The sequence below is a fragment of the Oncorhynchus mykiss genome, chromosome 2 (genome assembly GCF_057628025.1).
Source record: "Oncorhynchus mykiss isolate SJ-2025 chromosome 2, ASM5762802v1, whole genome shotgun sequence".
Lineage (NCBI taxonomy): Eukaryota > Metazoa > Chordata > Actinopteri > Salmoniformes > Salmonidae > Oncorhynchus > Oncorhynchus mykiss.
This window is the reverse complement of record NC_143023.1, coordinates 32,555,717-32,578,100: the sequence shown is the minus strand read 5'-3', so window position 1 is coordinate 32,578,100 and position 22,384 is coordinate 32,555,717. Positions and strand designations below refer to the sequence as shown.

The 22,384-nt window shown below is 44.0% G+C and overlaps 2 protein-coding genes across 4 annotated transcripts in view; one reads left to right on the top strand and one right to left on the bottom strand.

Annotated features, from left to right (window-relative positions):
- Window positions 1-11,419, top strand: part of LOC110534759 (myotubularin-related protein 11) — a 34,005-nt gene extending 22,586 nt beyond the window's left edge. For all 3 annotated transcript variants that reach the window (XM_036946325.2, XM_036946314.2, XM_090197252.1), the window contains 12 exons: window positions 799-883; window positions 2,150-2,297; window positions 2,524-2,611; window positions 2,982-3,070; window positions 3,446-3,570; window positions 5,350-5,428; window positions 5,899-5,969; window positions 7,045-7,217; window positions 7,384-7,554; window positions 7,868-8,086; window positions 8,600-8,926; window positions 9,253-11,419. In XM_036946325.2, the coding sequence (XP_036802220.1) occupies window positions 799-883; window positions 2,150-2,297; window positions 2,524-2,611; window positions 2,982-3,070; window positions 3,446-3,570; window positions 5,350-5,428; window positions 5,899-5,969; window positions 7,045-7,217; window positions 7,384-7,554; window positions 7,868-8,086; window positions 8,600-8,926; window positions 9,253-9,687 (2,010 nt within the window). In that variant the 3' untranslated portion in view covers window positions 9,688-11,419. The remainder of the gene's footprint in view (window positions 1-798; window positions 884-2,149; window positions 2,298-2,523; window positions 2,612-2,981; window positions 3,071-3,445; window positions 3,571-5,349; window positions 5,429-5,898; window positions 5,970-7,044; window positions 7,218-7,383; window positions 7,555-7,867; window positions 8,087-8,599; window positions 8,927-9,252) is intronic.
- Window positions 11,420-16,592: 5,173 nt separating this feature from the next.
- On the bottom strand, window positions 16,593-22,126 carry LOC110487649 (uncharacterized). The gene is made up of 2 exons (XM_021559571.3): window positions 21,506-22,126; window positions 16,593-17,476 (listed from the first exon to the last, which is right to left on the bottom strand). The coding sequence occupies exons 1-2, from the start codon at window positions 21,589-21,591 to the stop codon at window positions 17,119-17,121; spliced, it is 444 nt and encodes a 147-aa protein (XP_021415246.2). The 5' UTR covers window positions 21,592-22,126; the 3' UTR covers window positions 16,593-17,118.
- Window positions 22,127-22,384: the final 258 nt, after the last annotated feature.

Sequence of the window (22,384 nt, the reverse complement as noted above, 5' to 3'; positions counted from 1 at the left end):
TGGAAGCCACTGTGTTCTTGGGGACCTTCAATGCTGCAGAAATGTTTTGTTACTTTTCCCCAGATCTGTGCCTCGACACAATCCTGTCTCAGCTCTTCGAACAATTCCTTCGACCTCATGGCTTGGTTTTTGCTCTGACCTGCACTGTAAACTGTGGGACCTTATATAGACAGGTGTGTGCCTTTCCAAATCATGTCCAATCAATAGAATTTAGCGCAGGTGGACTCCAATCAAGTTGTAGAAACATCTCAAGGATGATCAATAGAAACAGGATACACCTAAGTTCGAGTCTCATAGCAAGGGTCTGAATACTTGTGTAAACAAAGTATTTAAAAAATTATGTATATATAAATTTGCCTTTGTCATTATGAAGCAGTGTGTGTGTACTGTAGATTGATGAGGAAAAACATTTGATCCATTTTAGAATATGGCTGTAACGTAACAAAATGTGTAAAAAGTCAAGGGGTCTGAATACTTTCCAAATGCACTGTACTCTATGTCAGCATGTGTGTGTATATTTTAGTGTACGAGTCCTTGTGATTAAATACAAAATTACCTTTTAAAGCACATTTATATTAATTACCATGTAGCATGCCCAGCGTCTCCTTATTTGAAGGTTGACTTCAGAGGGTTGTGATTTGAGTCAAATGGCTATTATGCAGCATTTACCCTGTGATTAGATAAACTGATGTGTCTGCTAGGTCATTGTGATCATGCATACAGGATCTCCCTCTATGTTGAAAGCTGATGCACTTTGTCATGCTGATCAGCAGACTGAGTCTTGTTGTTCCGCCTCAGATAACGTACACCATTGCCAAGACCTACCAGCCTCTGAAGCCAGGGACTGTCCTCTCCTTCCAGAACGCAGCCCTGGGGAGTGTTGGTGAGTCACACACACGCTGGAATTCGTTATTCAAAAAGTGACATTTAAGAGAGTACATTCTGAGTACAAATAACTAAAGTATTTTAAAGGTCATACAGATACTTGGAATAATTTCTTCATGAGTCATTCATACACACAAACAAATATACACACACACACACACACACACACACACATTTTTGTCCGACGGGTTATGGGGCTGGAAATAATTGCTATTGCAGGCAGGCCCTTGATAAAATCTCAAGCTTACAGGTATTCTCTCTGGCTCTCAAATATCCCCCCAAAATAAAGAACATGCTGTTTTTTATACAGTGCACTGAAGCTCTTCACATATTGAAAGCATTAGAGGGGTTTGTTAGACATACAAGTTAGAAACTGTATTACTGTATTTTTTTTGTATTACATGGTATATCTCAACTGAAAGTTACAGGTGCAGACACAAAATATAAAACATGTAGCTGCCAACTAAGAAGTAACTTGGTTTTCACCATTACAGTGAATATCTGACTGGACAGAACATACTGTATACAGAAACATGAGCCACTACTATACACCATGCTAATATGTAATGCTATTCAATGCTACGGTATGCTACACAGGATACATCCAGATAGCTCTTAGGCAGTTCTAATGTTAAGCTATCTGAAACCTCACCCTGCTGAACCCTGTCAAAGGTTCAAGTGTGGTCAGGATGTGTTCAGTTCAGGTCTATACACCAAACAACTGCAAACCCCTGACCTACAACCATTCTATTCTAGCTGAATAGAATAGCATTAAAGATACACTATACAGAAATCACTCAGCCCTTTCCTGGTTGCTAAAATTCTAATAGTTCCCCTAATTACAATTTATGTGACAAAACAAGCAAGTATCGGGGCCAGAATAATGTACCATGTAAACCGCTGTGAAATATATTTTCCATAACCAAAAATACAGTATTTTCAGCTGTTTGAAGCTGGTGTACAAAACCCAAAGTAGAAGACAAACAAACTAAACTTAAGAACGGGAACCATAGAAATGGCACACATAGAACAGATCTACCGTTTCTTATACTTGCTTTTAATGAGAACGACAGATCTATAACACGCATTTCTATGTGAATTTCGCCAGGTTACCCAAAACGTGACATAATGCAGCTTTAAACTTGATATTAAAATGTATTAATAGTGATACACATCAAATCAGCATAACCAATGTTTCAGTGTGGCAAGGAAAGCTTCTCTCAAGGAAAGCTAAACTTCTCCACCACCCCCTCTCCTCCCCCAGAGATGAAGCAGTTTCTAAGCAACCGTAGGCGTGACGCCCAGATGAACTGGTTTGATAGTTTGCCGGACTGGGAGCAGGAGCTGGAGAGGACCGGGGCCTGTGGCTGGAGGGTCAGCTCTGTCAATGACCGCTTTGAGATGTCCACCAGGTAGCCTATACACCCACCACCTGACGCTTCCTGGTGGTTCACCTGTATGGAACTTTATTAGTGGAAAATATAAAATACAATATATAGTTTCCCACTCTGGTCCTGTTAGTGTTGGGCTGTAACAGAAGCCTGCTCACACTGTGCTCCTGGTGTATAGTCAGTATCCTAGCCCAAATTCCCATTGAACTTGCAATGGTTAATGTAATTTTCTCCTATTTCATGTCAGTCTGCCCAAGTTCAACGTGGTCCCTCAGAAAGTTCTAGACACTGAGCTGAAGAAGACCTTTGCCCACTTCAACGAGGGACGCATTCCTGTAAGTAGAACTCTACCACTCATCAATATCAGTCATTCCTGTAAGTAGAACTCTACCACTCATCAATCAGTCAATCTTGTAAATAGAAGTCTACCACTCATTAATATCAGTCAATCCTGTAAATAGAAGTCTACCACTCATCAATATCAGTCAATCCTGTAAGTAGAAGTCTACCACTCATCAATATCAGTCAATCCTGTAAGTAGAACTCTACCACTCATCATATGACCCCACAATATCAGTCATGTCAGAAAACTCAGTTAAAATCTCATGCCCTGGTCACTAAGAACTCATACAGGGATTTCAGAGCAAAAAAACATTACTATTGTGATCACGTTGTGTCTAAATCTGTGTGACTGTTGTCGTCCAGCGCTGGTGTTGGCGACATCCTCGGGGCAGTGACCTGCTACGGATGGCCAGCTTCCAGAACAACATCTACCATGAGAAGGATGACATCAGGTGTGTGTGCGTGTTTGTGTGTGTGTGTGTGTGTGTGTGAGAGAGAGAGACAGAGGAAGATAGAGAGAGATTAACATAGTAATACTGTTGTTGTTTGTTTTTATGCCAAAGGCTATTGCTTCACAGCAGAATTTTTAAGTCAAAACTAACCTGTAATCATGTACATGTTACCTGGCCATTCTTGAGATGGGACAGGCTAGCAGGCGATCGTTGAATGCTATTCCTTGTGCATGTCTGAGACAGCGCTTAGACTAGGGGCAAGACAGTTTACTAGCCCTGGGCTATGGTTACAAAGTAATGGAATGTGACATGTCTAATCACAGAGAATAATGCTAAAGGGTCCCTGTCTGTCTGTTCTGTGGGGTGTAACTGTAGGAACTTGGAGTTGATCCTGTTTGGGGGCCAGTCTCTATGTGTGGTGGTGGAGCTGGGAGATGAGATGCCTTCACCCACAGACATACAGCTGGCACACACCCGCCTACGGGCTCTGTGTCTGGGAGGTCAGTACAAATCATCTGCACTTTTTGGAAAGACTAGTGTATTAGTATGTGTTTTAATGTACCTGACAAAGTCCCACACTGGATAAAATGTTTGTCAAAATGTTGCTACAGTGCATTTAAACATAGGAGTGTATTTGGTTTTCGTTTCACATGATAGCCTGATAGACATTTGATTGGGGTTGCCAGTTTCACATGATAGCCTGATAGACATTTGATTTGGGTTGCCAGTTTCACATGATAGCCTGATAGACATTTGAGTGGGGTTGCCAGTTTCACATGATAGCCTGATAGACATTTGATTGGGGTTGCCAGTTTCACATGATAGCCTGATAGACATTTGATTTGGGTTGCCAGTTTCACATGATAGCCTGATAGACATTTGAGTGGGGTTGCCAGTTTCATTGGCAAGCCCTCCCCTTGCCTCTCCCGTGCCGTCTTTTTTATTTGTTGACAAATTAATTCGCTTTAGCACAGGTTTTACACCGCATCTATGGAGGGGCACTCTAGCCCTGAGGGACAGTGGGCATGCAGATTTTATAGAGGACTTAAAGTGGTGTTAATCTGTTTCCATGTGCTTCCCATTAAATTGCTACTGAGACAGAGATGGTAGGTTAGTAGAGATCACATTCAGATGACAAGACCCCAGACACCAATTTACCTCCTGAAATGTCAGATTTGGATTCAGTTAGATCCTCAATAAATCAATGTATACCTTCTCATATAAGCGTACACCAGTGTTGTAAAAATACTTCAAAGTACTACTTAAGTAGATTTTTGGGGTATCTGTACTTTACTTTATTGTTTATATTTGTGGCAACTTTTACTTTTACTCCACTACATTCCTAAGAAAATAATGGAGTAAAAAGTACATTATTTTCTTAGGCTATTTATTTATGGATAGCCAGGGGAACAGTTCAACACTCAAACATAATTTACAAATTAAGCATTTGTGTTTAGTGAGACTGTCAGATAAGAGGCAGTAGGGATGACCAGGGCTGTTCTCTTGATAAGTCTTCCCTGTACTGACACCCAAAAGTACTCGTTACATTTTGAACGCTTAGCGGGACAGGGAAATTGTCTACCTAGCAAAGACTTATAGATTACCTGGATCCAGTGGGTTTGGCAACGAATATGTAGCATTATGCAAATTATAAGATATGTGAGCACCATGTGATGGTGGCGTGTTTTTCCTGACTCTTCTTCCTGTATGCTGTGAGAAGTCAAAAAAGCTATGAGAGACTGTTTATCTAAACTAGGAGACAACTAGTTTCCTAGACAACACCCTCTCTGTTGTGCTGATGTGGAGTTCACATTGTCAAGGCAGGGCACACCACAGGTCACTGATTCCCATGGCTCACACATTGCCAACACAATGCTCACATTGTTTGGTTTATTGTGTGAAGTTAGTAGACATAAAATAGTCATCTGTAGCACAGTTAATTATATGCTTCCGGTCTTTAAATTACACACTTTCCATAAGGCTGATGGGTTTGGATAGACAACAACCACACAAATCTATGAGCCTCACTCATCATGTCATGTTTGAACTACCTTAACAATTGTGAAATATTTTTTTGAAGACTTAAACAATATGTTTTCAGAAGATATGTATTTACAACCAAACTCATTTGATATGTAGAGCTATGGATCTTATTTAAAGATTTCAGGTGCAATAGTATATCTTAAAACTTGTCAAATCCCCACTCTAATTTATGTACAATAAGGCTCCTTCGACAAAAACATGAACAAGGTTTCTTTGTTTTCTGTGTTGGTCCACAGACATCTCCACATCTGTGTCTGTGCCAGATGACAAATGGCTGTCTACGCTGGAGAGCACCCATTGGCTAGACTACACCAGGTGAGAGGAACTGATTGGCTTCTCATCAAAGCAATAAATCATCTGTAATAAATGTGCTGGGCCTACATTGATTTGGTTGATTTGTTTATGTCTACCTAGTAATGATAGTGAATAGCCTGTAGTTCAATGTTGATGTAGTATGAATGTACCATTATAGCACATTAGCCTAGCCCTGGTTGAATATGTGGCTTTATTGTGTTACATTAGCTTTAAGCAGATTTGGGATGCTCTAACATACCTTTAGCATGAGGCTATAATAGGCCTACATACATGGATGTCGAATGTAGCTCTCATATATTCAATAAGTGTTGGAGCTTGTTATATCTACACAGTAGACCAAGACCTAGTGCATAGCTTTTTTACAGGCTTACACACGTGGATGTTGAAGCATCTATGTGCTGAAACTAGCTATAACTGTGATAGTAGCATAGCGTTAGCCTGATTAGCATGCTGCTCTGCTCCCACCCCAGGTGTTGTCTGAGGAAAGCTGCTGAGGTGGCCTGTCTGCTCCGCGGAGGTCACCTGACCGTGGTGCTTCAAGGTGAGTCCCGTGTCGAGGGCCAAGCAGTACCGAATATTCAATCCGTTCATTTATTATTCACGCTGCGTCCCTCATTAAAGCGACATTAGGGCTTACCCTGAAGGAGACTCGTACTTTAGAAGCACTACTCTACCAGAACACTAATACAGCAGGTGGTAAGTCTATTGTGTCTGGTGAGGTTGTGTTATGATAGTGTACCATATTGTCATGCTGACTGGCTCACTTAGTTGTGGAAGTTTACTGTAGTGTGTTGGAAGTTCAAGGTGGGTGCCAGTCTGTCTGTTTCTATTTTATCCAGCTTGTGGTTGTCTTGCCACACAAGGCAAGGATGTAGCGAACTAGCGATGTTGAACATAAATAGTCTGGCACCCAGGCTGGAGACCACAGCCTTGGAGAGATAAGTGTAATATTACAGTCTATTATGAGAGAGAACAGTCTTATGGCAAAGCTACAGACGTTCTTGACTAAGTACAATTATGTTCATACATTATTATTACATGACTCCTTGTACTGACACATATAATTGGGCTGTGAGAGTCCGTCCTAGTCTGTTGATACCGAAGGTAGCTACCACAGACTGAAAAGTCAACAGAACTCTGTATCACATGAACAATGGCTGCTACTGCTCTGTGATTTTCCCTTCTCCCCCTCCATATGAGTTGTGTTGCCTGGCCAGCCTCAAGTGGGCTTTTTGGAGAAGAGGGTTGCATATCACCCCCCTAAAACCACAGAGCTGACAGTGTCCTGAACACAAGTAAATGACTGGAGAAATTACCCAATGGCATTTTTAGACAGGCCCAGCCAACATTAGAAAAAACCTGCCAACCAGATGTGGGGATTTGGGAGTTCTGTGAGGATTTGGGGGGGGGGGGGGGCACTTTTTGTGAGAATGAAAGGGCTGATGTGAGACTGTGGCATTTAGATTGTCATGTTGTGTTGTTTTTTATACAAGGCATCTTCTCAAATCTTTTATTTTGTGGATACTTCTCTGATATCTGAGCCCTGAATATGTGTTCTGTTACTGTATTCAGTTACAAATGATTATTGATGGTCTATTTCCTCCTGTTGTGTGCAGAGGCGGAAGACCGGGACATGACCTGTGTGGTGTCCAGTCTGGTCCAGGTGATGTGTGACCCCCACTGCAGGACCAGGGTGGGCTTCCAGGGCCTGGTGCAGAAGGAGTGGGTGATGGCCGGACACCGCTTCCTCAGCCGCATCAACTACCACAGGGACAGCGACAAGGAAGAGGTGAGAGGATAAGCTGTTACCTATCAGTCAACTCGCCTATCAATGGTCATGGAGGAAACAGGGCAAGGAAATGAAACTATTTGCATTAGGACACAGCGTTTAATGCCAGTCATTTGTCTGTGGTGATCTCCCATCTTTCTTAACCCTGTGTTTTGTCCCCACTTAGGCACCAGTGTTCCTGCTCTTCCTGGACTGTGTGTGGCAGCTGTGGGTCCAGTACCCGTCCCGCTTCCAGCTGACAGGGGACTTCCTGCTGGCCCTCCATGACAGCTTCCACCTGCCCCTCTTCAGCAGTTTTCTGGCCAACTGTCAAAGGGAGAGGTGCAAACGCTCACAGGTAGGCCACTGTTCAGCAACACCACCGCTAATGCTGAAGCTGTAGTACTAAACAAGATACACTGTAGGTATGCTACCCTAGGCTAACATGGAAAAAGTTGGAAATAACTGTTTCAAAGTTTCAAAGTCGTAATTCTGTAAACCATCTTAGATTAAAGCGGATGATTTGCGAGACGAGTCCACATCATTTTCAATCCCACACATGCATCAGCTCAGATTGTCTTCAACGATAACTCTTGAATGAGCTCAGATTGAATCAGACGAATCACTGTTCTCTCACCTCTTCTTCCTCCATCCCTTCCTGTCTCTCCCAGAACCTATCCCAGAGTTACACTCCAGTGAACGGCTGGAGAGATGTGGTACCCAGGGGCTCCTTCCCGGACCCCTCAGACCCCCCTCTGCCCCCTGTGTGGGACTGGGCTCTGCAGTACAGCAGCCAGAGACGGGAAGGTTTCACCCAGCCAGGGTCTCTGCCCGCCCTGCCACAGCCCCTATTCAACGGCAACCTCAACACCAACCCTGAGGCACACAGGGTAGGAGAGAGAGGATGTTGTTATGGGGGATACAGCCAGGCGCTACGAGTGTGAAAAGGACAATGTAAATGCAAATCATGCATTTGATCATTCATGTTAGAGTGCTTAGTAACTCTATTGCTATTTTAATGAGCTCTTGTCTTACAAAAGCAACCCCGCTCACACACACACAAACACACAAATATTAATGGCCATGATGAGGGAAGAGCACAAGCCTACTGCACCTCCGTGTGGTAGGTCTCAGTATTGCAACATGCTTAATAATATGTTTTATTTTAATTTAACCTTTATTTAACTAGGCAAGTCAGAACAAATTCTTATTTACAGTGACGGTCTAAAAACAATGGGTTAACTGCCTTGTTCAGGGGCAGTACGACAGATTTTTACCTTGTCAGCTCGGGGGTTTGAGCCAGCCAGCTTTCGGTTACTGGCCCAACGCTGTCGCCCTTAAGGTACATAAGGGATATTTAAACGTATGAATCTCCATCTATCTTCTCTCCCTCCCTCTCTCAGCTGAGTGACAGCGCACCAGGCTCTGTGTTCCTGCTCTCCAGGGGCTCCTTCTCTTGCTCTGCTAACCTCCTGCCCTGGCGCAGCGGAGGGGGCTCAGGCGTCTATCGGAAGAGCCACCGGAGAGGGGGGTCCTCCTCAGAGAACCTGCCGGGCCTGGAGAGGCTTCTAAAGGCCTGGGCCCTCACAGAGCTCCCCCAGGGCCACACCACCACCATATCGGGTCTCCAGGGGCCCCTGGACCCCTATGAGCCTCTGCTGCCCTTGCTCCTGGGGCCCTGCTTAGGTGTGTGGAGAGACTGCTACCTCCGTGGGGCTCTTCATGCTCAGGTACATAGGGAAGGAGGATCATTCTCACTACTATACAGAGCCTAGAACACTGTTGCCATGGGGATGTTTATAATAGCCTACTCTACTGGTATGTGGGTGGGAGATCAAAATAAACTTTGAACTCGGTATCTGAAAAAGGATTTCAACTAGAGGTATTGCATAAAAAAATATAGTAAGAAATCAAAATTAATATTTTTATACGTTGTACTGGACAAGCTTCTAATTTTTGCTGGTCACATCAGAAACTACAATTAGTTCCTCATGGATGGCTGTAGTCATGATGGTGTCATAAACTAACAGAAACCCTGGCCATATTGTGTCCTCAGGCGTTCTCCCACCCCATCTCCTCATCCACCCAGCACCCAGTGGAACAGCTAGCCTGGGAGGTCCAGCAGCTTAGAGACAAGCTGGCATTGGCCTCCAGCCCCACTAACACAGTCCCAGCCAAGACACAGGAGCCCCGTCAGACAGACTCCAACCTCAACCAGAACACCAACAATAGCACCTTCCTCTTCCCAGCCTGCAGACACCCTGGGCCGGTTGTCTCCAGAACCACGCCCCCTATCTTGAACCTCCAACCCATGGTTCCTCCAGTTTCCTCTGCCCCTCTATCTAGACCTGGCCCCAGAGACAGCAGCAAGCACACATTCCTATTTGGCCACCCATCCTCTTCAGAGGCCCGTCCAGACCAGCGTTACTACCCCGCGCCCAATAATAATGCCAAGCTGCCCAAGAGCAACGGTCCTTCACTGGGTTCCTGAGCTCTGGGTGTCCGCTGTTAGCACAAATGGTACAAACTCTTCCTCCTGGCTCAGCACTCTAGAACCTATACACACCCTCCAAGACTCTATTTCCTTCCCCGACACCTGATCTCTGGGTGGAACCTGATGTGATTTTCCTGTCAAGGCCTGTTTGAAGGGCTTTGAGGCCATAACAAGACGAGGAGAGTCATGTACTGAGCAGGGAGGAGAGACTAAACTGCAGTAATAATGCATTGAGCAGTGCAAAGCACAAATAGTATTTGAAATGTTTCTGAAAGATTGTACTTCTATTGATCAGACTTCAGCTGTTTTTAGAATCATGATTTCAGCTGAGTGACAACCTTCATTCTTGACCAGACAGCTATAATAGGACAGTTGTCCTGACTCTTCGCTCCTTTTGAGTGACAATAACCCCCAGTTCCAAAACCAACTCAGCCTTGAGAGGGAAAATACAGAGAGCTGTTCACCAAGTAAACACTAGGGACAGACATTGGCGACACAAAAAAACATGCAGTTGTAACTCCAGGCATTTTGTCCAGTAAATTTGATCTGGAATTTAGGGCACTGGAGCTATTTTGATACTGTTCCCATATCTTTATACTTGCATGCATGCTAGTAGTGAACTCCGTATCATAACCCTGTTTTTCAGATTATGGCCATGGTCAGTTAATATTGCTGTAAGTGTGCATGATTGAGGTAAAAGTGCTATTATTTCTATGGTCTGTGCATCTCTATTGAGAGTTCGAAGTATTATTGACCAACTTTAGTTGCGTATGAATTTCAGAATATTTAACGATACATTCTTAAGTGGTCGTGACCAAGATGAGTATTACTCCCCCCCCCCTTATGGTGTCATTGTGCAAACCATAAGTTCTGATGGTTCATATTTATAATTTCCTTTTATTTGGTTCTTCTAGATGTAGCTTATTTTAAGGTAAGCTACTTTTTTTTTTAAATAGTGTATTTTTTCACGACTTGTCCTGACTGCTAGTTTCGTATGCAGCTTGCATTCAGGTCAAGGACTTCTAAATGCGTCATTTCATTCAAAGCCCAGTGAGCTATTGGGACTGGGCTACTCAGTCCAGCCAGATTGTTGTTTGCATGATGTGGATATTAAGCAGCAAATACACTGGCATGATTTCCATATACTGTAACACTCTTCAGACTACAGGGATGTACTGTGTGTTTATACAAAACTAGCATTTACATGCAGAGAAGTACTTGTGTTCTGTGACATAGGATGAAAAGGTTTCTGGCTGGCATACAATGTATTTCTCACTGAAATGTCTCATGTTTATTATGAACTATAAAGGCTGAAGGTGGTAATGTATGTGACTTACATTGGTCTGTATTACCTACAGTCATTCCTATGCCTCAGTACAAGAGTATTTTGAATTATTCAAGGTCTGTAAATATTCATTGTTGAATATCACAGCACACTGATATCAGTTACTGAATATCAGGTTGTTTGAGTTTTTGGATTTGATGCCAGTACATTTGCTCTTGTCTTCTATGGAAAAAACACACGGCCATCACATTCCCTAATGGCATTGGCTATTCAAAGAGAAAATGAAAGTCCCCTTTTGCATGAGACCCTACTTCCTGTATCTATACACTATTATATATTTAAATGTTTTGATACGAATGACAAAATGATTTGCCAGATGTACATATTTTTTTGTATCAGCATGTTAGGATCCTGATTAATAAACTGTATTATAAGTTCATAAAATCTTTGCTTTCAAGTTTCAAAGTTTATACGCCACGTGCACAACAGTACAGTTAAATTCTTACCTTGAGAGCTCTTTCCAAAAATGCAATGAAAGTAATACACAGTAGATGATAGAATAAAAAAATACAAGTAAGAATAAAAACCTCAAGAACAATGATGAGAGCTAAAGAACATGGGAATGCAAGTATTTACAGTATTCAATGTGCAGGGGTACTGGGGTGGTTGAGGTGTGTTTACATGAAAAGTGACTGATAGACATTTAAACAGGAGTAATAGTGACCAGTAGCAGGATAAATACTAATGGTAATGGAAATCAATGGACAGCAGCGTAATGGAGTAATACATCAAATCAGTCATCATTTTAGCATAGATTGTGTCAGTGGGTAGAGTAGAGACCTGTGAATGGGCAGTCAGTGTGCATTGTCTGTGGGAGAAGGAAAGCATTTTTTTATTTTTATTTTACCTTTATTTAACCAGGTAGGCCAGTTGAGAACAAGTTCTCATTTACAACTGCGACCTGACCAAGATAAAGCAAAGCAGTGCGAAAAAAACAACAGTTATACATGGCTTATAGTATGGTACAGTCAATAACACAATAGAAAAATCTGTATAGTGTGTGCAAATGAAGTAATGAGGTAAGGCAATAAATATGCCGAAAAACAAAAACAAAAACAAATGTGGGGATGAGGTAGTAGTTGGTTGGATGGGCTGTGTACAGCTGCTGCAATCGGTAAGCTGCTCTGACAGCTGATGCTTAAAGTTAGTGAGGGAGATATAGGTCTCCAACTTCAGTGATTTTTGCAATTCGTTTCAGTCATTGGCAGCAGAGAACTGGAAGGAAAGGTGACCAAAGGAGGTGTTGGCTTTGGGGATGACCAGTTAGTCTTATGGCCAGGGGATAGAAGCTGTTTCGGACTCTGTTAGTCTGAGCTTTGAAGCACCTGTACCGCCTGCCAGACGGAGCATGGAAAACAGTCCATGTCTCTGGTGGCAGTAGTCTTTGGCAAGTATTCAGCCATTCTCAGATACCGCCTGGCATGTGCGTCTTGGATGGATGGGAGCTCGCCGCCAGTGATGCGCTGGGCTGGCCGCACCACCCTCTGTAGGGCCTTCCAGTTGCAGGCAGTGCAATTGCCATACAAGATGGTGATACAGTGGTGCAGCCATACCAGATGCAGCCATACCAGATGCAGCCATACCAGATGCTCTCAATGGTGCAGCTGTAAAAGTTTGAGGGGCCATGTCAAATCGTTTTAGCCTTCTGAGGGAGAAGAGGCGTTGCTGACCATATTATGTCCTTAGTGATGTGGACAGAGAGGAAATTGAAGCTCTTGACCCTCTTCACTGCGGCCACGTCGATGTGGATGGGGGTGTGCACGATCAGCTCCTTGGTCTTGCTGACTTTGAGGGAGAGGTGTTGTCCTGGCACCACCCTGCCAGTTCTCTGACAACCTCCCTGTTAGCTGGTTGTCTTGAAACTCCAGGCTAACCGGCAGGGGATCTCAGAGCAGCAGTGGGCCGCAGAGATGCATCTGTACAGGCCCACCTCTGTGTGGACACGTCCTGGCAGCCATCAACCACTGCTCTGCTGCCTTGTGGGTTAGTCTGGTACGACAAAGGCTAGGGGAGCACACCCTGAGAGAAAAGTAGCGTGCTGGCGGTGAGCGGTAGGTGGGGATCTGGCAGCCTCCTGCAGCTGTGGAAGATACCGGACATCCTGGGTTTTCCTCCTTGCCACTGGAATTCACCTACCTACAGTGAAGCAGTGCTGTTGGGGATTGTGCACCATCAGTGGCACTTTAAATAACTTCCTTTGCGCAGGTATCCACTTCTGACCTTGGTAAAGTCATCAACCAGAAACCGGACTAAAGTCTGCTGGCATTGGGGTGTCTGGTGACAGGGGCAGGAGTGAATGCACCGGGATCCCTTAATTAGACCAATGCACGCCAGCGGCACAGGACTATTATGCTCGCCAGCAGTTAGGACTTGAGTGGCAGCTTCTCTTGACAGACCCCTGTGTGACTGAGCAGCCCTATTTAGGAACCACACTGCTCACCCAAGCTGGGAAGAGGCCTAGAAAAGCTGGTCTAAAAATTGCCCACTCGCTCCATCCTGGATAGGCTACCGCACCTATCGGGAGTTCCACTCAGCAGCCAAAAAATACTAACGAAAATAATTCCCCTGAAACTGGCGACATGGAACATCCAAACTCTTTTGGACACTGATGATAATAGCGATAGACCCTATCAGAGAACAGCTTTGATTTGTGCAGAACTAAGGCGCTAGCATTTCGCTACACTCGCATTAACATCTGCTAACCATGTGTATGTGACAAATAAAATTTGATTTGACATCATTGACACCCGAGACCAGGTTCCTGGATGAAGGTTCCCTGAAAGAGGAGGGAGAAGGCTACACCTTCTTTTGGAAAGTTACTCTCCAGGTGGACAACATCAGCATGGTGTGGGACTGGCAATTAAGAACAGCCTTTTACCCAGCCTCACCGAAACACATGTCGGCATAAGTGAAAGAGTCATGTCTCTCCATATCCCCCTAGCCAAGATGTGTTTTACTACTCCTCTCAGTGCATAAGCACCAACGTTACCATCTGAAAATGAGTCAAAGGACTGCTTCTACCAGTCACTAAATGAGGCCATTCACCACATCCCCAGGAATGACAAAATCTTTCTGCTGGGTGACTTCAACGCTAGGGTGGGATGGAACAACAGGAGTACTGGGTAGGCATGGTGTTGGCCAGGTCAATGAGAACGGCACGAGACTGCTAACTATGTGCAGAGCACAATCTCATTTTCACTAACACGTTGATCCTGCAGAAGAACAAATAAAACATAATGGATGCACCCACGCTCCAAACACTGGCACCTGATCGACTACGTCATAGTGATGCATTCAGACACGATTGATGTCCTGCTGACACATACTATGAGGGGTGTGTAACCGATGTGAAATGGCTAGCTAGTTAACGGGGTGCGCGCTAATAGCTTTTCAATCGGTGACGTCCCTCGCTCTGAGACAAAGTAGTTGTTCCCTTTGCTCTGCAAGGGCTGCAGCTTTTGTGGAGCGATGGGTAACAATGCTTCGTGGGAGGCAGTTGTTGATGTGTGCAGAGGGTCCCTGGTTCGAGCCCAGTTAGGGGCGAGGAGAGGGACGGAAGCAAAACTGTTACTGGTGCTGAATGCTGGACAGATCACTGTATGATACTGGCTACACTCCAGGTGAGAATACGTCCCCCCAACGCTTGCAGAAGTCCAGTAAGAGGCCTCTGCATTGTATTCGGCTTGAGAAAGCTGCAGTAAGGGATGAGTTCTTTCGCCCTCTCGCTAAAAGGCCCGTGCCCGTACGGGAGTTGTAGCAATGAGACAAGATAGTAGCTACTACAACTGTTGGATACCACGAAATTGGGAGGAAAAAGGGGTAAACATTTTTTTTTAAAAACATCCTTTGCCAGTTCCATGATGAGATGATGGCTCGGGTGGCCATAGGAGGGCGAGTCAGTGCCCTTTGGAGTAAGCATCGGTGGGATGCAGGGGTGTGTGCTGGCACTTGTACTCTTTAACATCTTCCTCCTATGCGTCACCCAGCTTCTCCATAAGGTGCTTGAGGACAGCAGCGGGTTTGCAGTGGACTTCAGGCTGGATGGAAACCTATTCAACATCAGGAAGCTCCAAGCAACCATCAAGGTTTTGACGGCGTGGGTACTTGAGCTGCAGTATGCTGATGACTGTGCTCGTGGCCACACTCTGGAAGACCTTCAGTCTGTCCTTGTAGCAGCTGTGAGGGTCTATAGCAGGATGAGACCGTCTATCAACACCACCAAGACAGAGGTGGTCTACCAATGGAGATCTAGCCCTCCACCCACCATGCCTGTCTTCACCATTGAACACAAATCACTTGCAATAGTCCCATCCTTCAAATACCTGGGCAGCATCCTCTCAGAGGACTGCAGCATCGACCTCGAAATTCAAAATAGGATAAAGCATCAACTGCCTTCAGGAAACTCAGTCTTCCAAAACAGGGATCTCCACCTCCACACCAAAGTTGCTGTCTATCAAGCAGTCTGTATCACCACACTTCTTTACAGCTGTGAATCCTGGGTCACATAAGATGCCTGCAGCGCAGGTGTTGAACGCTGAGCTGTAGTCAATGAACAGCATTCTCACGTAGGTGATCCTTTTGTCAAGGGCAGTGTGGAGTGCAATAGAGATGGCATCATCTGTGAATCTGTTGGGGCAGTATGCGAATTGGAGTCGGTCCAGGGTTTCCGGGATGATGATGATGTTGATTTCAGCCATGACCAGCCTTTCAAAACATTTCATGGCTACAGATGTGAGTTCTACGGGGCGGTAGTCATTTAGGCAGGTTACCTTTGCGTTCTTGGGCACAGGGACTATGGTGGCCTGCTTGAAACATGTATTACAGACTGAGTCAGGGAGAGATCAAAAATGTCAGTAAAGACACTTGCCAGCTGGTCAGCACATGTTCTGAGTATGTGTCCTGGTAATCTGTCAATGATAACCTGTTTAAAAAAGGTCTTACGTCACCTATGGATCACACAGTTCTCCGGAACAGCTGGCGCCCTCAGTATTGGTTCAGTGTTGCTTGCCTCGAAGCGAGTATAGAAGTAATTTAGCTCATCTGGTATGCTCACGTCAGGTCGTGGCTGGGGTTCCCTTCATAATCCGTAATAGTTTGCAAGCCCTGCCACCTCCAACGAGTGTCAAAGCCGGTGTAGTAGGATTCGATCTTAGTCCTGTATTAAAGCTTTCCCTGTTTGATGGTTCATTGGAGGGTGTAGCAGGATTTCTTATAAGCACCCAGATTAGACTCCCGCTCCTTGAAAGCGGCAGCTCTAGCCTTTAGCTCAGTGCGGATGTTGCCTGTAATCCATAGCTTCTGGTTGGGATATGTGCGTACAGTCACTGTGGGGAACAACATCATCGATGCACTTATTAACGAAGGCCAATGACGGATGTGGTAGTATAGTCCTCAATGCCATCGGATGAATCCCGGAACATATTCCGTTCTGCAGAAGAGTCAGTCCAGAGATCACAATGGAGGACAGGAAGCTCTGGAAGACACATTTTTCATGCCGTGGACCCCAGATGACCAGATGATGATGTACTGCAATCATTCAAGTCTTCAAACAGAGTAATACAATTCACAAACTTTATTTTTTAGCAAAATAAATATTTACGATATGATATTGAACACTTTAAAACTAGTATGGCACTGTACAATTCAGTTAAATTAAAATGCATAAGCTGTAAGTACACTCAAAATATAAAATAAGGTGCAAATGTCTAGTAATAATAATCAGTACACATAAATATAAAGAACTTTGACACAAACATCTAATATTTATCTTTGATCTGGCTTAATCACCCTGCAATAACCACTTATGTTATGGCACACAAATGGACTTTATCTGTAATGTTATGCACTTCCATTAGTTTCACTTCCACCACCATATTACACAAAGAAGAAAGACAGAGCCACTTCTCACCACATGTTACCAGATCACAATCTCAGTGTAAGGCAGTGCATTAAAATATTCAAATCAAAACACTAAAGACATAACTGAAAAGACAAAATGGTTCCTACATTATTTAATCTGGAGAGGGGACAACATGCTTTTTTTTACCCACACCCCTTGATGTACAGTATAAACTGCCTCAGTTTTACCCCCACCTGCTCCCATGCTCTTTAGCCATCTGTTGCTTCAGGGTCCCACATGGCCCAAAGGAGGGGGTCCCCAGGTACCCATAAGAGGGGGGGCCCAGGTCCCCTAGCTTGCGGAGGGACTTGCACATGGGGCAGGGGTAATCAGAGAGGCCCTCGATGTCCTCAAAGGCCAGGTTGACGATCTGGTCTGTGCAAGGGTCACAGTAGAGATGGCCGCAGGACAGGCGTTTCAGGCGGGCTTCGTAGGAGATGCAGCACTGGCAGTGAGGCAGGTCTGGCCCCAGGGAGAGCGAGCCAGTCAGGGAGCTGCTTTCCAGACTACCTGCCTGGCTGGAGCTCAGCTTGCCTGGAGACCTACAGAGGGGATGAGAAGTTAGGGGTTGGACTCTGGGTAAGAGGTGAGTAACGTATACGCAGGGAGTCAGGGAGCAGGCGCAGAAGTGAGTTTAATAATAATAAACATGAAGAAAATACAAAACAGGATATGTGTACTGAACGTGACCAAAACCAATACTGCCTGATGACTGAGGCTTACGGAGCGCTATATGAAGGGAAAGTAATCAGGGTGGTGATGAAGTCCAGGTGTGCTTAACGATGGGGAGCAGGTTTGCGCAATGTGGAATGCTAGGACCGGTGGTTAGTAGACCGGTGATGTCAAGCGCCTGAGGGAGGGAGCAGGAATAGGCATGACAAGGTGTTTGCTGAATTGCAATGGTAGGGGGTGTATAGACTATACAGTGTGGTACTCAGAGAATCTTGAAAATCAATTTAGTCCAAACAAATGCTGTGGGGCAAAATGGTATGTAATAGAATCAAATACAGTGCCTTGCGAAAGTATTCGGCCCCCTTGAACTTTGCGACCTTTTGCCACATTTCAGGCTTCAAACATAAAGATATAAAACTGTATTTTTTGTGTGAAGAATCAACAACAAGTGGGACACAATCATGAAGTGGAACGACATTTATTGGATATTTCAAACTTTTTTAACAAATCAAAAACTGAAAAATTGGGCGTGCAAAATTATTCAGCCCCCTTAAGTTAATACTTTGTAGCGCCACCTTTTGCTGCGATTACAGCTGTAAGTCGCTTGGGGTATGTCTCTATCAGTTTTGCACATCGAGAGACTGACATTTTTTCCCATTCCTCCTTGCAAAACAGCTCGAGCTCAGTGAGGTTGGATGGAGAGCATTTGTGAACAGCAGTTTTCAGTTCTTTCCACAGATTCTCGATTGGATTCAGGTCTGGACTTTGACTTGGCCATTCTAATACTTGGATATGTTTATTTTTGAACCATTCCATTGTAGATTTTGCTTTATGTTTTGGATCATTGTCTTGTTGGAAGACAAATCTCTGTCCCAGTCTCAGGTCTTTTGCAGACTCCATCAGGTTTTCTTCCAGAATGGTCCTGTATTTGGCTCCATCCATCTTCCCATCAATTTTAACCATCTTCCCTGTCCCTGCTGAAGAAAAGCAGGCCCAAACCATGATGCTGCCACCACCATGTTTGACAGTGGGGATGGTGTGTCCATGGTGATGAGCTGTGTTGCTTTTATGCCAAACATAACGTTTTGCATTGTTGCCAAAAAGTTCAATTTTGGTTTCATCTGACCAGAGCACCTTCTTCCACATGTTTGGTGTGTCTCCCAGGTGGCTTGTGGCAAACTTTAAACAACACTTTTTATGGATATCTTTAAGAAATGGCTTTCTTCTTGCCACTCTTCCATAAAGGCCAGATTTGTGCAATATACGACTGATTGTTGTCCTATGGACAGAGTCTCCCACCTCAGCTGTAGATCTCTGCAGTTCATCCAGAGTGATCATGGGCCTCTTGGCTGCATCTCTGATCAGTCTTCTCCTTGTATGAGCTGAAAGTTTAGAGGGACGGCCAGGTCTTGGTAGATTTGCAGTGGTCTGATACTGATTCCATTTCAATATTATCGCTTGCACAGTGCTCCTTGGGATGTTTAAAGCTTGGGAAATCTTTTTGTATCCAAATCCGGCTTTAAACTTCTTCACAACAGTATCTCGGACCTGCCTGGTGTGTTCCTTGTTCTTCATGATGCTCTCTGCGCTTTTAACGGACCTCTGAGACTATCACAGTGCAGGTGCATTTATACGGAGACTTGATTACACACAGGTGGATTGTATTTATCACCATTAGTCATTTAGGTCAACATTGGATCATTCAGAGATCCTCACTGAACTTCTGGAGAGAGTTTGCTGCACTGAAAGTAAAGGGGCTGAATAATTTTGCACGCCCAATTTTTCAGTTTTTGATTTGTTAAAAAAGTTTGAAATATCCAATAAATGTCGTTCCACTTCATGATTATGTCCCACTTGTTGTTGATTCTTCACAAAAAAAATACAGTTTTATATCGTTATGTTTGAAGCCTGAAATGTGGCAAAAGGTCGCAAAGTTCAAGGGGGCCGAATACTTTCGCAAGGCACTGTAAGTACAGAAACTATCATTCAGCAACCCTGAATAGAACACATATCATACATGCAGATATCATTGCATTTTCAGTAAGATATATAGTGCATGATATGCTTTGGTTTAACAAAGAGTTTCCAACAGATGCATTTCTGGCTACATTTGTGGTCATGTGACACAGTATTTCATCCCTCTCATAATTTGCCTCATGAAGACAATGCTGGAGAATGGAGGCAAACCTTTTTGCGTCACAAACCTTTCGTCATAACAACTAAAGGATGGATTTTTTCTTCATAGCAAATATATTGTTAAATTTCACAAACTCTTATAGAGGGGGGATCAAATAGATTATCCCCTATGCTATTAATCTAGTCCTAAAGCTGAAATGAAATATTATTTACTGTGATATTGACACTTCGGCTCTGACTCCATAATATACTGAACAAAATGTAAAACTTAACATGTAAAGTGTTGGTCCCATGTTTCATGAGCTGAAATAAAAGATCCCAGAAATATTCCATATGCACAAAAAGTTTATTTCTCTCCAATTTTGTGCACAACTTTGTTTAGATCCCTGTTAGTGAGCATTTATCCTTTGCCAAGATAATCCATCCACCTGACAGGTGTGGCATATCAAGGAGCCAATTAAACAGCATGATCATTACACAGGTGCACCTTGTGCTGGAGACAAAAGGCCACTAAAATGTGCCGTTTTGTCACACAACTCAATGCCACAAATGTCTCAAATTGAGGGAGCATGCAATTGGCATGCTGACTGCAGGAATGTCCACCAGAGCTGTTCCAGAGAACTGAATGTTAATTTCTCTACCATAAGCCGCATCCAACTTCGTTTTAGAATTTGGCATTTGGCATTACGTCCAACCGGCCTCACAATCGCAGACCACTTGTAACCACGCCAGCCCAGGACCTTCACATCCAGCTTATTCACCTGCGGGATCGTCTGAGACTAGTCACCCAGAAGGCTGATGAAACTGTGGGTTTGCACAACTGAAGAATTTATCCACAAACTGTCAGAAACGGTCTCAGGGAAGATCATCTACATGCTCGTCGTCCTCACCAGGGTCTTGATATCAAACAGCAGTCAGATCGTAAGCGACTTTAGTGGGCAAATACTCACCGTCAATGGCCACTGGCACGCTGGAGAAGGGTGCTCTTCACGGATTAATCCCGGGTTTCAAGTGTACCGGGAAGATGGCATTGTATGGCATTGTGTGGGCAAGCAGTTTGCTGATATCAATGTTGGGAACAGAGTGCTCCATGGTGGCGGAAGGGCTATGGTATGGGCAGGCATAAGCTACGGACAACGAATGCAATTGAATTTGATCGATGGCAATTTGAATTACACAAAGATATCGTGACTAGATCCTGAGGCCCATTGTCGTACCATTCATCCGTCACCATCACCTCATGTTTCACCATGATAATGTGTAGCACTCTGATCTGTACACAATTCCTGGAAGCTGAAAATGTCCCAGTTTTTCCATGGCCCAGCATACTCACCAAACATGACACCCATTGAGCATGTTTGGGATGCTCTGGATTGACGTATGACAGCGTGTTCCAGTTCACACCAGTATCCAGCAACTTCGCACAGCCATTGAAGAGGAGTGGGACAACATTTCACAATCAACAGCCTGATCAACTTTTTGTGACAGAGATGTGTGGTTCACACCAGATACTGACTGGTTCTGATCCACACCCCTACCTTTTTTAAAGGTATCTGTATTCCCAGTCATGTAATCCATAGATTAGGACATAATGTATTTCAATTGACTGATATCCTTACATGACTTGTAAAATCGTTGAAATTGTTGCATGTTGCCTTTACATTTTTGTTCAGTGTAATATAGAATGGCATAAAAACTGTGGGATATGAAACAATTATGGTCATTGCCCGTGGGAAAATTTGATGGAATTTTCTCACACTCACCTCTGTGAAGACGCCGAACCTTTAAAACAATCGAAGCTCAGAGCCGCTAAGATTCTCCATAAAAGGTCCATACCGCTTCCTCTCATGGTAGTGCCAATATTTCATCGACCTGGTTTCTGGGGCACATCCTCTATGCGTCGGTCTTATTTCATATGTTACACTCTCTGTTGTCTTTAAAACCACCCTATCTAAATATGGAAATTAGGCAAATCCAAAATGCATAACAAAGCAGTATCGTTGTACCAGTTCCAGTGAGAGAAAATGAATAACGTTACAATGGCAATTGCTTTCGAATGTTCCTCTAACTAGAGTAGGTTACATTGACAGCAGGTATTCACGGCACGGGAACAGAAACTGAATACGAAGTAGAGCAGCTGGAGTAATCAGGATAGATTAAAAGCGCACACGACGTAGACTGGATTTGACCAAAACGATGAAAACCGTTGATATTGACGTTAACGTTATTTATTATCATACATGGAAAGTCTATAGGTTACGCTTGGCGTTTCGACATATAGCAAATACGTTAATTTAATGCTGACTTCAAACGCGCATAGGGTTTTTCTCTTTATGGGCCACGTGCATGTGTTCAGGTGGAATATCGGGTCATTAGGATGCGGCAATCGCTACGTGAAGGCATAACTTCACAAGGTAGCCACAGGGTGGTGATACATACCTGAGCATTCTTTGACAAGACTTACTGTCCCACTGAGTTTTAACGTCAGCTATGGTCAATGGTTTTAACTTCGTGTTTGAAAAAAAAAGAGTGCTTCCAATGCAAGTGTTCTATTATTTGTTTTATATGTTTATCATAAAGTATGAAATTATAGGGCAGGGAAGGAAATGCATAGTAATATTGGCCCATGATGCCACTATTGT